This window comes from Amblyomma americanum, chromosome 6 (assembly GCF_052857255.1).
Source record: "Amblyomma americanum isolate KBUSLIRL-KWMA chromosome 6, ASM5285725v1, whole genome shotgun sequence".
Classification (NCBI taxonomy): Eukaryota; Metazoa; Arthropoda; class Arachnida; order Ixodida; family Ixodidae; genus Amblyomma; species Amblyomma americanum.
In genome coordinates, this window is record NC_135502.1 from 30,417,368 (window position 1) to 30,429,347 (window position 11,980).

The following is an 11,980-nucleotide window of genomic DNA, read 5'->3' on the forward strand; positions in this document are numbered from 1 at the left end:
AGTTCAGTTCAGTTCCTGCATTAGCTTCCGCGATGTGAGCGCGGACTAGGCTCGGAACAAGGTACCGTAGGAATTTTGTGCGAAACACTTTCGCAGTCGAAGCTCCAGAAATAAAATGCTCACATCCAGTGCCTAACAGAGCAAAATATTCGTTCTCTTAAAAGACGACTAAGGCTGTGATCTATTCTGTTCTATCCTTTTTGTTCTTAGCTTTATAAAGCACGATAGAATGTTGTGCTCAGAGGCTGCTTCAACTGCTGGCAGTATCGAAGCTCAGTCTGTATTCATGAATAGTATTTTCTGGCTCCTTTAGTTTAAAGGGAAACGACGGACTTTTAGCTTTCGCGCTTCAATTCCGAAACGGGAGTGTTTCCGCGGCAAGATTGAAAGAGATCTGGCGTCAGCGGGAAACGTAGTTTTCGCTTCCTGAGTGCAGATCACTGTCACAGAAAGTTTCCAGCGTGATTTCTTTACGCAGCAGTTCTGTCACGAAATGAACTCACTGTGCACTCTCCGCTACACACGGTTCAGGAGATTTTTGTGCATTGAGGGTCTTTAGCCGATCTCGCTGTATAAGTTGCGAGAAATCGGAAGTCAGAGTGCTTCTGTAGGAAATTGATCCAAGGAGAAGTAGAAAGGGGTAATGGAATCTCTACTAAAAGAAAAATAAATGAAAGATAAATCAAGTATATAGGACTGTGGGGAAACAGTTTAGACTACATAGGTCTGCGTGTTTGAATTCAGCTCAGAGTTCTAAGCTTAGACTCTGAAATAAAAAAAAAAACTGAAGGATTGAGAAACGTCGACATTGGTTTTTGCTACTATGCGCTCCGCGCAATACTTTGTTTTTTTCCCGCCGCCAGTAGTTTCTTCACTGCTCATTGGCTAATAGAGTCTTCAACGAGGATAAGCCGATTTGAGGAACTTCAGCTGTTCACGTTTCAAAGTAGAAACCTGTCCACTGTAATTCCTGAATGAATTCGAGCATGCTGCTTTTGCCACTGCACTTTCATCCGTTATTCACATACATTTTCGAACTGAGCGTACGACACTGAGAGAAAGCTAAGCAGCAAGAGGAAGCGGACATTTCAGTAGCCTGCCTTGCCTCAATGTTTTTAACGTATGGCAACGCACTTTTCCTCAGCTCGCGCTACGGGCGCACATATCCTCTACAAAAACGAAAGGGTAGCGAGAACGCAGAAGCGCAAACCAAGGCACGTAATGAGGGGACGGCACGCAGTCGACCTTTCTCGCACAGACCAGCTTCGCCTCTGCTGTACATTACTCGAAACAGATTTTCCTGTTTTTTTTTTTCAGAGCTTCATGTGAATCAGATTTTAACTTAGAAAGAGTAGTAATATTTACCATGTCCCGAATAACGCCCTCTACTTATAGAGAGCGGTATATCTGAGGATAAAGCGAAAGCCCCAAAATTTTATTATTCACCCACCTTTCTTGCTTTCTAGTGCAGTAAAGAGGAAAGAAACGCAGAATTTCTGCCTGCGTCTCTGCTACCAAGCGGCTGCTGGTGGCCATTTGTTCGTTGCCGCTTCTTCGTTTCTTGTCTATGCTTTTTCGTCCCCTCATTCTCGCATCTTTACAGTGCGATTGCAAAAGCTTCACGATATTTCCAGTGTCCTTTCTTCAAGTCCGAACAGAAAGTGCTTAAAACTACCTGGAAGGAGTGGGCTAAAATAAATATTAGGCACTTTGACGCTAGAACAAAAGTATTTTTTCATGGTGCTTCTTTCTTTCCTTTTCAATTTTATTGTGATTGCTCGTGACCGGTCTTAGCTACTGCCGCACCCCCGGTAACGTTTTTAGTTAAGCCTTTAATGATAAAAACTTTGTGCCAGTGACTAAGCTGATTTCACCCGGCTTTACGCGTGACCCATGCGGTTGAGCTCTTATCAGGTCTATACAGCGCCGCGTCGAGCTTCAGCTTCTACTAAGAAGGCTTTGAGCAGAAGCCTGTTTTACTTCCTTGACATTCATTTCGCGAGCCAAGCTAGGCTAATTAAGCTTTTCGTTAATCTGGGCGCGCTTCTAGATCCTGCTCGCCTGTCCGCCAGTATCTCAAAGCAGTGGCTCTTCACCGTAATGGGTCGACAGTTCTCGCGCTTGGAACCGCTATCTCACCACGCTAATTCCCGCCTTCCAAAAGAATCGAAGTCGGACGGGCAGCAATCTTCAGGTAGTGCACATCACTGACCGATGCGCGCCTTAAACTTGCGTCAGTTTCCACGGTCGGCGGTGCTTACTACTTGCGAGAGTTGTCTCGTTCTTTCTCGCGAAAGGGGCAGTGAAGTAGCTGCTCTCGGTGCATCGAGTTGAATGAGCGAAAATATAGTGTGTTTTTCACCTAGTTTAGCAGTTGCCCGCACTACCTATGGAAGTATAACAAAGTCACGCTTAAGGGGTCCGACTGTACCAGGAAGTCATATTCCACAATGTAAACATTTCAGCTGCGACGCACGGCGTTGTACAGGCCCTTTTACCAGTACTTAAGTGAACTTAGGTCATTAAGTGGTTCAATCTCTCGGCGCTCAAAGAAAAAGGTAACGTACATATCAATCTTCACCAGAAAAATTTAGGTTGTTCTTTACATAAAACAAATAAATCAAAATATTTACAAAAGTAAAGGAAAGAAATAGGAAGAAAGCCGCTGCGGTGGCTCAGCGGTTATGGTGCTCTGCTTCTGACCCGAAAGACGCGGGTACTATTTCGGCAGCGGTGGTCGCATTTCGGTTGAGGATAAATGTGAGAGGCACTTGTGCTGCGCGATGTCGGTGCACGTTGAACCTCAGGTTGCAGAAATTATCCACAGCCCTCCCCTACGGCGTCCCTTACAGTCGGAGTTGCTTCGGAACGTTAAGTCATGAGTCATGATGCATCATGCACAGACCGAGTTTTGGGAACATGACGCAGCCTGCTCTAGTATCGGCGTAAAAATAACGCTATAGAAGATTAACACATCGCTTTTTATTGACGCGAAGTTTAAGAGACAGAAAAAAATAGCGTGGTGGCGCTTCTCATTATGTTTGTTCTCACTACAAGGCGGAGAGCGATTGATACCCATAAATGGAAAATCAGCAAGAGCAAGGGTAGTGTAACATGAGGTTAGCGGTCACATCTCTCATGATGTTAGAGGTGTTGCCGCACTCTGTGCAACAGGCAAACGATCCTTTTTTATCGCATACCTAAATATAGCCACGCCTCCTCTGATGAAAAATTTAGACATGAATCAAGCGCAAATTGAAACACGCTCGACCTTTTCCGGAATACACAACCAGCTAGCCCTATTGAAAGTATCCATAAGGAGAGTCTCACAATTCTACAGATTACTATATAGATTATATGGAGTCAGTATGGAGTCGTTATGAACTTTATGGAAAGCGCGTATGGACGCTTACGGACTCCATATGACGTCATGCGCATTTTATTAAAGTTATATGGAAAGCTTTAGGACTACGTACAAAAAACGTACGGATGTCTATCTTTCCACATCATGTGGGCTCCTTATTTCCATAACTTGATACGAGCCACTCGTATGGAACGTTTCAGTAGGGATGGACAGGAAATTTTATTTCTGACTCACAGTTTGCACGCGATTTGTTAGGAGCAGCAATAGATTTGTCGGAATTGTTTCGTTGGAGGCTGAAGAAAAGTGACCTAAGGTTTATTTGCAAGTTTCGCGGACATTCTCAATAAATAAATAAAAATTCATGTCTTCTGATTCAGGGCTCGTTCACAAACTACTTCGTGAAAATAAAGATATATAAAGAAGTGAGGATGTTTTGTCAAGGTTGCTCTTTGATCCTCCACTCATAGGTGTTGGCAGTCCCATTCATGACAGGCGGCCAGCAGAGCGAATGGGAAAGGAAACAGGACAGCAGAGAGTGCAAAGAGGGAAAAAGGCTGACTTATGGCGGCTATTTCTTCTGCTAATGCAAACGACTGGAGGCATTTTTATGTTGAATGACTCATGAACTACATCGAACACCGAGAAAAAATGCGAAAGACGCGTGCCTTGCGCTTCACATAAAAAGGCCTAAATTTTCATTTGAAGCTTTTTTAGGCTCGCAATTTTTCTCTTGAATATTCTTCCGAGGCGAACAAACAGTTCGCTTCCTGTTTTATTTTTTTTCGCTAAGAACCTCACAGAGTGCATAACTGGCGATAAGAAGACTTCGTAAATGAAGAGTAGGCTAAGCTGCCGCGCCCAGTAAAAAAAAAAGAAAAGAACATCTGGGGAATAACGAGAGCGCTCCCGAGGAATGTTGCGTTTTGCCGTGCTCATAATGGACTGGCCCGTTCTCCGGCAAGTCACGCAGCCAGACATGCGGCGGTCAGAAGCTTAAGTACGACAGAACAGCACGCACAACATTCATCGGGTAATCGATAGTGTTTTGACGACGATATGAGAGCGCCACTGGAAATGAGGCAGAATGTAAGATAGAATTCGGAGCGTAGCAGTTTTTAGTTTCGTGGCAGGGACAAAAGAGAAGCTGGTGGGGAGATGGCACTGATTTAAGAGCGCTTTTGCCTTATCCATACCTTTTATATATACCTGTTAACTGCAGGCTGAAAGCACGTGCAGGGACCCAAGCCATCATGAAGTTTACGCCAGGGTGGACTTGGGTATTTTCCTAACTCCTTAAACGCTCTCAGCTCGGCACTAACGTGGAGAAAGATATTTGCTGCTATCGCTCTCTGCAAAGGGCATAATCGCGTCTGTTTGAGGCAACAACAACAAAAATCGTGTCTGTGCATGTGGTGAATAACATACATCACCAGCAGCAGCCTCATTATGCCCAATACAGGACAAAGACCACTCCCACATATCTCCAATATACACTGTCCTGTGCAAGCCACGGCCGTCTTATCTCCCCAAACGTCTTAATCTCATCCGCCCACCTAACTTCCCGTCGCCCCCTGCTTCGCTTGCCTTCCCTTGCAATACAGTCTGTTACCTTTAACGACAGTCTTATCTTGCCTCCGCATTAAATATCTTGGGTTTTCTGCGCCTCGCTACCAATCGCAAACTACTCTTCCCTTCCGAGACTCTTGAACATAACTTTAGTTTTCTGCATATTTTTAGACCCATTGTCTAGCTTTTCCTGCCTAAGTCATGGATGGTGCTTTACAATTCGTCCCCTGACTTAGCACGGCAATGTCATCAGTGAATTGCAGACTTCATTAACTCTTATCCCCATCTCTTTCGAATCCCGGCATACTATGTAAAAACATGCGCTATCTAAAAATACAGAACTGCGCTTTTTCACATGCCAGAATTCAGGGCCTCCATCTTCATCCGCTCATTGCACATCTGTATATTAGGTTTCTAAGTATTTCGCCTGGCCTTGATCTTGTCATGTTATGCAAAAAAAAAATAATACAGATTATTATTAATAATAATGAATTAATAATTATGAATATTATTAGTGAATAATACAAACTGCAAGCCAATGCAGTTTAATCTGCGCATTCCACAACGCCGCCATACGTAAACGGATAGAAGGCTGGGAGCAAAAATTTGTCTCCAAGCCATGGCAGTCCAAACGCGTAGCCCCTGGCTCTAGATATGTCCACGTCATGTCCACCCAATACGTATGAACACAAGTGATTTCAGTTCCGCACTGTCTTTAAGCACAGTCTGTAGTTCACCTCAACAAGCGCAAAGATGAGCTAGAGGAGCATTGACACTGATCTAATATCAAAGTAGTTAAATCACAAAGCCCACTCATTTCACTCGTATCTTTAAACTTTACCGATGTTCACATTCGCCGCGACACACGGGAACGGAAAAAATGCCAAAAACACAATGCAGGCAAAGCTGCATGGCATTTGCAAAGCAGTGAGTGCACAAGAACAAGACTGGAGCAGCAGTATGCACAAAAAAAAAAATCTCTGAAGAAGGCAGCCAACGGGTAAAAGCACCCCGAGATAAATTTCATTAAATTTTGCGTAAGTTCATTTCGGCGGAATGGTGTGATCTACGTTGCAAGTTAAAACAAAACGCTGCTGACACTGAACAGTGGCAGAGTTTTTTCGCTCAAAAAACCAGATAGAGCAAAAAGGCGACAGTTGGCAGGCATATTCATGTTGACACAATAAGCACATTTAGCATGTAGTGCCAAACGCATTGCTCCACACGTATATCACTCTAATTACAAGAGACCGGCCTGAATATGTACCTAAATGTGCGTTTTATGATTCTGAATAAATCTTGACTGGCATTGGAGCATGAAAGAAATGCTAAAAAAAGAAAGAAAGGTAGCACAAGTACATTACCACAAAGACCATCACAGGAAATTCGGAAATAATACAACCATAAAATTGACAGAAACGCGATGTACGCGACTGAAATAATGAGGGGGCGGACGATGTGGTGTCCAGATAAAGATAAAGAGAAGAGGCGGGACGAGTGAGAGGCGCTAGTAGAACACGTTGCACTTGAGCCTCGGGTTCATGGGCGCACCCCCGGGGCAGTGGAAGGCACCGGGGAAGTCGCGACTGTGCCTCAGCGGTTCGTTGCAGGCCAACTCGGCCGCTCCGCTCTGGTAGCCCGAGCAGAGCGGGAAGCAGGAAGCCACGAAGAAGAGCTGCTCCTCGGAGAAGGACTCGAGGCCGTGGACGCGCCAGCGCGGGTCGCGCCGCCGCAGGGGAGACCGGAACGCCTGCCACAGGAACGACAGTGCCACGGCGCGCTCGAAGGCGGTGCGCTTGGCGGCGTCCCGCCTCAGTCCTCGCAGCGGCCCGCCTTCGTAACAGCGGGTGCGTTGCTCCAGGAGCGAGCGGAAGCGACTGCGCGCCGGCAGATGCTCCTGGAAGAACTGGAACGTGGCAGCCGCGATCATGGAGCCCAGGCCGCCGTACTTAATGCTGTCCACCACCTGTGATGGTGTGATGCAGCTCCGCTTCACTGATGAGCCAAGCACGCCCTCCGTAATGAACGCGGCGTTTTGAAAGGAATATCGTGATTGACACCCACACGAATGCGACGAAAAAAAATTGTTGCAATTCTCGGCATACCACTTTCATGCATTTGTTACCGGCGACGAACAAGGCAACCTCACCACCGAGGAGGTTAATGTCGAAAATTTCGGGGCCAAAATAATAATACAGCGACTGCAACAAGGGGCAGATAAATGTACGGCAGTAACATATCCTGAATGTGTCATTCGATCAGCCAACCATTCATTCCTTCGCACCCACCTTGGCGTCGTAGAGGGGCAACAGCGTCGCGTAAGGTGCCAGGCCGAGAGCCCCTCTGCCGCCAGCTCTGCGGACCGTGTAGGCGTTGGAACTAGCGATGCTCGACAGGTAGAACGAGCGGGTCGCCTCTCGTGCCTCGGGCATCATGTGGTGCAGGGCGCGCTGGAGCCGGATCCAGTTGAGCGCGAACGATTCGCGCGCCATGGACGGCACGTCGGAGAAGAACCGATCCAGCCGGGCTTTGTCGTCGAGCAGCTCGAACCTCGGGAGAAGCGTTCGCTCCAGCTTCCGCAGGTCCACCGAGATCTCGCGCGGGTCCAGATCCGGGTTGGCTTGCAGCATGCGCAGAAGCGCCGAGTACACCACGTTCACCATCTGGTGCAGCTCGAGTCTGGTGGCCGGGGTAAAGTCGGTGGCCGCGTAGCGCTCGTACACAACCAGACCCATTGTGGTCTCGGTGAGCCGCAAGCAGTGAAGGGGTGACTCGTCGCGCGCTGCCTTCACGCTCCCGTAGGTCATGACAGCGAGGCCGTAGGACATGAAGGGAGCCAAAGCCTGAACGACCGTCCAACCGTAGTAATAATGAAGCCGAGGCCTGCCTAGGGCCAGGAGGAGGTCGTCCAGGGCGCGCAGGTACTGCAGGTCCCAGACGGTAATCTCTTGCGAGCACGACTGCAACGGCGAGGACGCGTTGTCCGGTCGAGCCGTGTAAGCTGACATCATTTGATTGAACACGTCGGCCCAGCGCTTGGCTCCAATCGAAGGCGATATGCGCTGTAACCGAGTGACATTGTCAAAGACTGCCTTCATGGACGGCTTGCGGCCTGTCAGGTAGTGGAAGACGATGTTCTCAATCCTAAGGAAGTGCTCAAAGCGCGCAGCCGCGTCTCCGGAAGTCACCGGTGCCAAGAGTGCGCCGACGCCGCTGGCGTTAGTCTTCCCGTCGTAAGCCTCGAAGAATCGGAAGAAAGAGTCGTAGTACTGCTCGTACTTGCCGACGGCTTCAACCTCGCGGCGACGTCGCTTCAGGTGTTCAATGACATCTCCCTTCCAGATCTCGACGCTGCACTTAACCCTGTCCCGGTCGGCCGTGAAAAAGATCAGGGTGAAAATGTTCAGCGTGAGGGCCATCTTCAGCATGGATGCCATGACGTCGGGCGTTTCGGCGACTCGGGGCCAGTGAATTCCGGCGTCGGTCATGATCTCTCGAAACTGGTCGAACTGGCTGCTCCCTTCGGTCACCACTGCGACGCACGACTGGTAGAAGATGGCGGCCTTCTCGAAGGCGCTCTGCGCCTCCTCCGGTGCCACGGCTGTGCTCAGCGAGTGCGCCACGAGGTTTGTGAACGAGACCATGTGGTCGCGGAACACGGAGCGCGACGAGTTTGCGTAGCCGTCGCAGACGAAGCGGTAGAAGTTGTGGCACGGAGTGGCCGAACCCGACGCGCTCTGCGTGATCATGCGGGCGTAAGAGGTGCACGCCATGGTCTCGCACAGGCCGACGAGCCGGGCTGCGTGCCGCACTCGCCGCGCGACTGGCACGGCGACGGCGGAGACGACAGAGACTGCGACGGCGAGAGCGAAGAGTGAGACCACAACGGTCGCCTTGGTGCCCAGTTTGGGACGCTCGGGAGGCGGCGGGGGGCTCGAGATGATCTGCCGCTGAGACTCGTACAGCGTGCCGAGCTTCTGTGGGCGGCAGAAAAAGCGGCGCCGAACGTTCACACTACGCAGGCTCAACTTACACATGTACACTTCGCTTTAAGACATATTATATATGGGTGGTCCAATCAGTGCGACTTGGAATGCAACGGCGGCTACGGTAACAAAACGCTTTTCTCTTTGCAGCTATTAAATGCGCTGTGGTACGGACTGCAGAAAGCCCTACTCTTTCTATCTTCAGAGAGATGCGTAACTTTTGATCCCCGAGGAACTCCCGCTGCATTGTGATAGAAGCTTGCGGGACTGCATCTTAAGCCGTGCAAAGCACGATTTTATGCCTGGTGCAAACTGCACTGTCAGCTGCGAACACTTCTTAGCTTGAAGCGCGGCAAAATATATATGAGCATGAACTTGTAAGCGCAGGTGCACGAGAATGATTACAAACCTGTCTCCCTAACAAAAACAGATTTATCCTAATGTGTAGCCAGAAAAACTGAGTAGCGTGTACCATGAATTATATCTCTTGCAGCAATGATGTTGAGCATGCGTGCGCTCTATTCGCTGCTCTTTTCATCAGCTGCGTAAATGCATTCACCGCACCAGACCTACGGTAAACTTGACGTGAGGCCACGGATCGTCGGTAAACTAGACTGTTAAGCTAATCCGTTCAAGTGGGCGAACCCTAGCTTTCGGAAAACAGCACTGCTTCAATGAGCAGCACCACAATGAAAAGACTAGTGACGCGCCTATAGGAGGTATGCAGCATCTCAATGCACCTGGGAGCCCATTTTGGCATCCATGCAGCAGTTCTTGAAGGACTCAGGACTGAGTGCAAGATTGTGAACAATCAGTGCGTGCCCTGTGTACCCTACAAGTAACGGCCAACGGACACGTGGAAAAGGATCATATCCTTTTGCTCTCTTCCTTTTCTATCTCTCCCTCCATACCCTTTCCCTCGTGTAGGGTAGCATACCGGGCGCTGCCTAGTTAACCTCCCTGTCTTTCCGTCTTTCTCTCTCTCTCTCATGCAGCAGGCCGAAAGGGCACGGCGCGTGTATAATCGGCTTATCCCCCCCCCCCCCTCCCTCATCCGGCCTGCACAGCTGAGGACGTGGGACGCCAAAATGGCGCCTGTGAGGTCACGTGAATACCTCCTAGGGTTAAGCCTACTCTCTGTGCCTGACCGAAATCTTCCTGCCATTCGTTAGGTTGAAACCCGACGCGAAATGCGTGTTTCATGTACCCTGCGCTCGATGAAAGGCATGCGACGGTAATGCAACAGCTGCAGCAAGAGGCATCATAAAGACGCAAGGGAACGAACACAGGAAGACCGAGACAGAAAGAGCGCCTGTGTCTTCCTGTGCTCGTTCCTTGCGCCATTCAACTTTATGATGAACCAACTATCCCAACAGCAAGTACTTCTGCAAAGCAAGAGGCAGAAGCTAAACCCCAGAACCCTGAGCTCACTCAGTCTACCGACGGCTGCCCACGGCTTCAAGCGAACACCCAAAGCGACGCTGCAAAAAAAGCGCACTCACGATATGCGTCTGGTGAAGTGCAGCACCGTGCGTGATCCTTGAAGAGGTAGGCCGTGATTCTGAAGCGCTGTGTTCGGGCTCCATCGGAAACCTTGACAGGACGCTCCCACGCACGGGCTTGCTCTTCTTCTACTTCCACTTCTTCTCCTCCTCCTTCCTTCCTTCTCCTCTTTTCCTGCTATCGCGCTACTGGCTCACCGCAGGGGCCGTACCAAAACGGGCATTACGTGGAACACAAGTGGAGCTTTTTAGGAGGGAAAGGTATTTGTGAACGGCTTCTGGCTATTTTCATCCGTCATGTTTTGGTGATGAAAAAGGGAATGCATTGACTAGGCCGCGATAACTGTACAGAATAATATTACAGCAAAAGCTCTATCAGGAGAGGGACCAAAAAACATTTAATGCACAGAATAGTTTGGTGGGCCCTCATTCCAGGATCACATAGACTTTTGCCACCGATCTTGCCCGGATGACCAGCGAAAGCTGGTGTTCCGAATATGAGCTGGACAGCGCCGCCTCCCAGTTCTCAGTTTTTTGGGTTATTGAATCTTAGTATAGCTGGGTTTTTCTGGCAGGCCCATACCATATGGTACAACTCAGCTACTCCACCGCAGAAGGCGCAGTGTGGCTTGTACGAATTTGGAAACATGTAGCCGAATCCGACAGGATTTACATAAGTGTTCGATTGAAATTTCCTTAGCATGACCCCTTGCTCTATGAGAAATCTAGAAACGACGGGGGCGTTGCCTTCGGCATGGGCTTGGGCGTTGTCTCAATCAAATACACCCGCGTTCACGTGGTAGTCAATGAGGACGTTGTGCAAGCTGGTCGGGGAATCGGCGTTCTTGAGAACGTGCCCTAAGTAAACATGCTATCCAGGAGGTTTAGCCTTTGCGGGCTTTGAAATGAAACTGTGGTGAGGTTAGCGAGCACAGCCAATACGGCAAGAAATACGAACCCGGTGGCTGTCAAGAAGGCCAAAATAGTAGGGCGGCATTGGTCTGGAATAATTTTTCGGCTAAGAGGTGTGTGAAACACTTCGGAAGTAATTTTTTTTTATATGTGTGGTCCGCAAGTTTCACGTGTCCTTATGATTCCTGTTCCATCCTGAGAATCCCTAGTGCTTCGGCTCTAGGACCATGTGATGCAAGAAAAAGTATGGTTTAATAAAAAAAACACGTTTTTGTAATAAATTATTTACTTTTCGTTTTTTTTTTTCATGAATGCTCAAAAAGCACAGTACAAAAAGCCGCCACTGAGGGAAAGAAAAAGAAGAACGTCCCTTTACATATATCTCTTCCGCGTTCACTCTTAAATCATCTTCGATAAACAATTTAGATGCCCAATGGCGCTCACCGGTGCGCAATTTTATCTAGATTAAATCGCACCAGTGCCCATGCGGCTCCGCTAACGTTGGTCCCTACCCACCACACTGGTTTCAATGCTGGTTCAGTGTGTGTTTATCGAAGAAGTTATAAACCGTGTGTTCAGGCTTGACAGCAAGAACTTTTTTCGGGGGTTTTAGTGATCGCGCTATACAAGTTTGTGATCGCACACAACTA

The 11,980-nt window shown here is 48.7% G+C and overlaps 1 protein-coding gene across 1 annotated transcript; it reads right to left on the bottom strand.

Annotated features, from left to right (window-relative positions):
* Positions 1–6,437: 6,437 nt before the first annotated feature.
* On the bottom strand, positions 6,438–10,514 carry LOC144095186 (neprilysin-1-like). Its single transcript, XM_077628972.1, has 4 exons — positions 10,419–10,514; positions 7,219–8,907; positions 7,036–7,131; positions 6,438–6,896 (listed from the first exon to the last, which is right to left on the bottom strand). The coding sequence occupies exons 1-4, from the start codon at positions 10,500–10,502 to the stop codon at positions 6,438–6,440; spliced, it is 2,328 nt and encodes a 775-aa protein (XP_077485098.1). The 5' UTR covers positions 10,503–10,514.
* Between the last annotated feature and the right edge of the window lie 1,466 nt (positions 10,515–11,980).

Excerpts from the sequence above, each read along its gene's own strand:
- LOC144095186 (XM_077628972.1), bottom strand. The coding sequence starts at position 10,502 with ATGGAGCCCGAACACAGCGCTTCAGAATCACGGCCTACCTCTTCAAGG. Across the intron at positions 7,132-7,218 it reads TGCCCCTCTACGACGCCAAG|TCGCTGTATTATTATTTTGG; the intron begins GTGGGTGCGAAG and ends CCCTTGTTGCAG. Across the intron at positions 6,897-7,035 it reads GTAACAAATGCATGAAAGTG|GTGGTGGACAGCATTAAGTA; the intron begins GTATGCCGAGAA and ends ACACCATCACAG.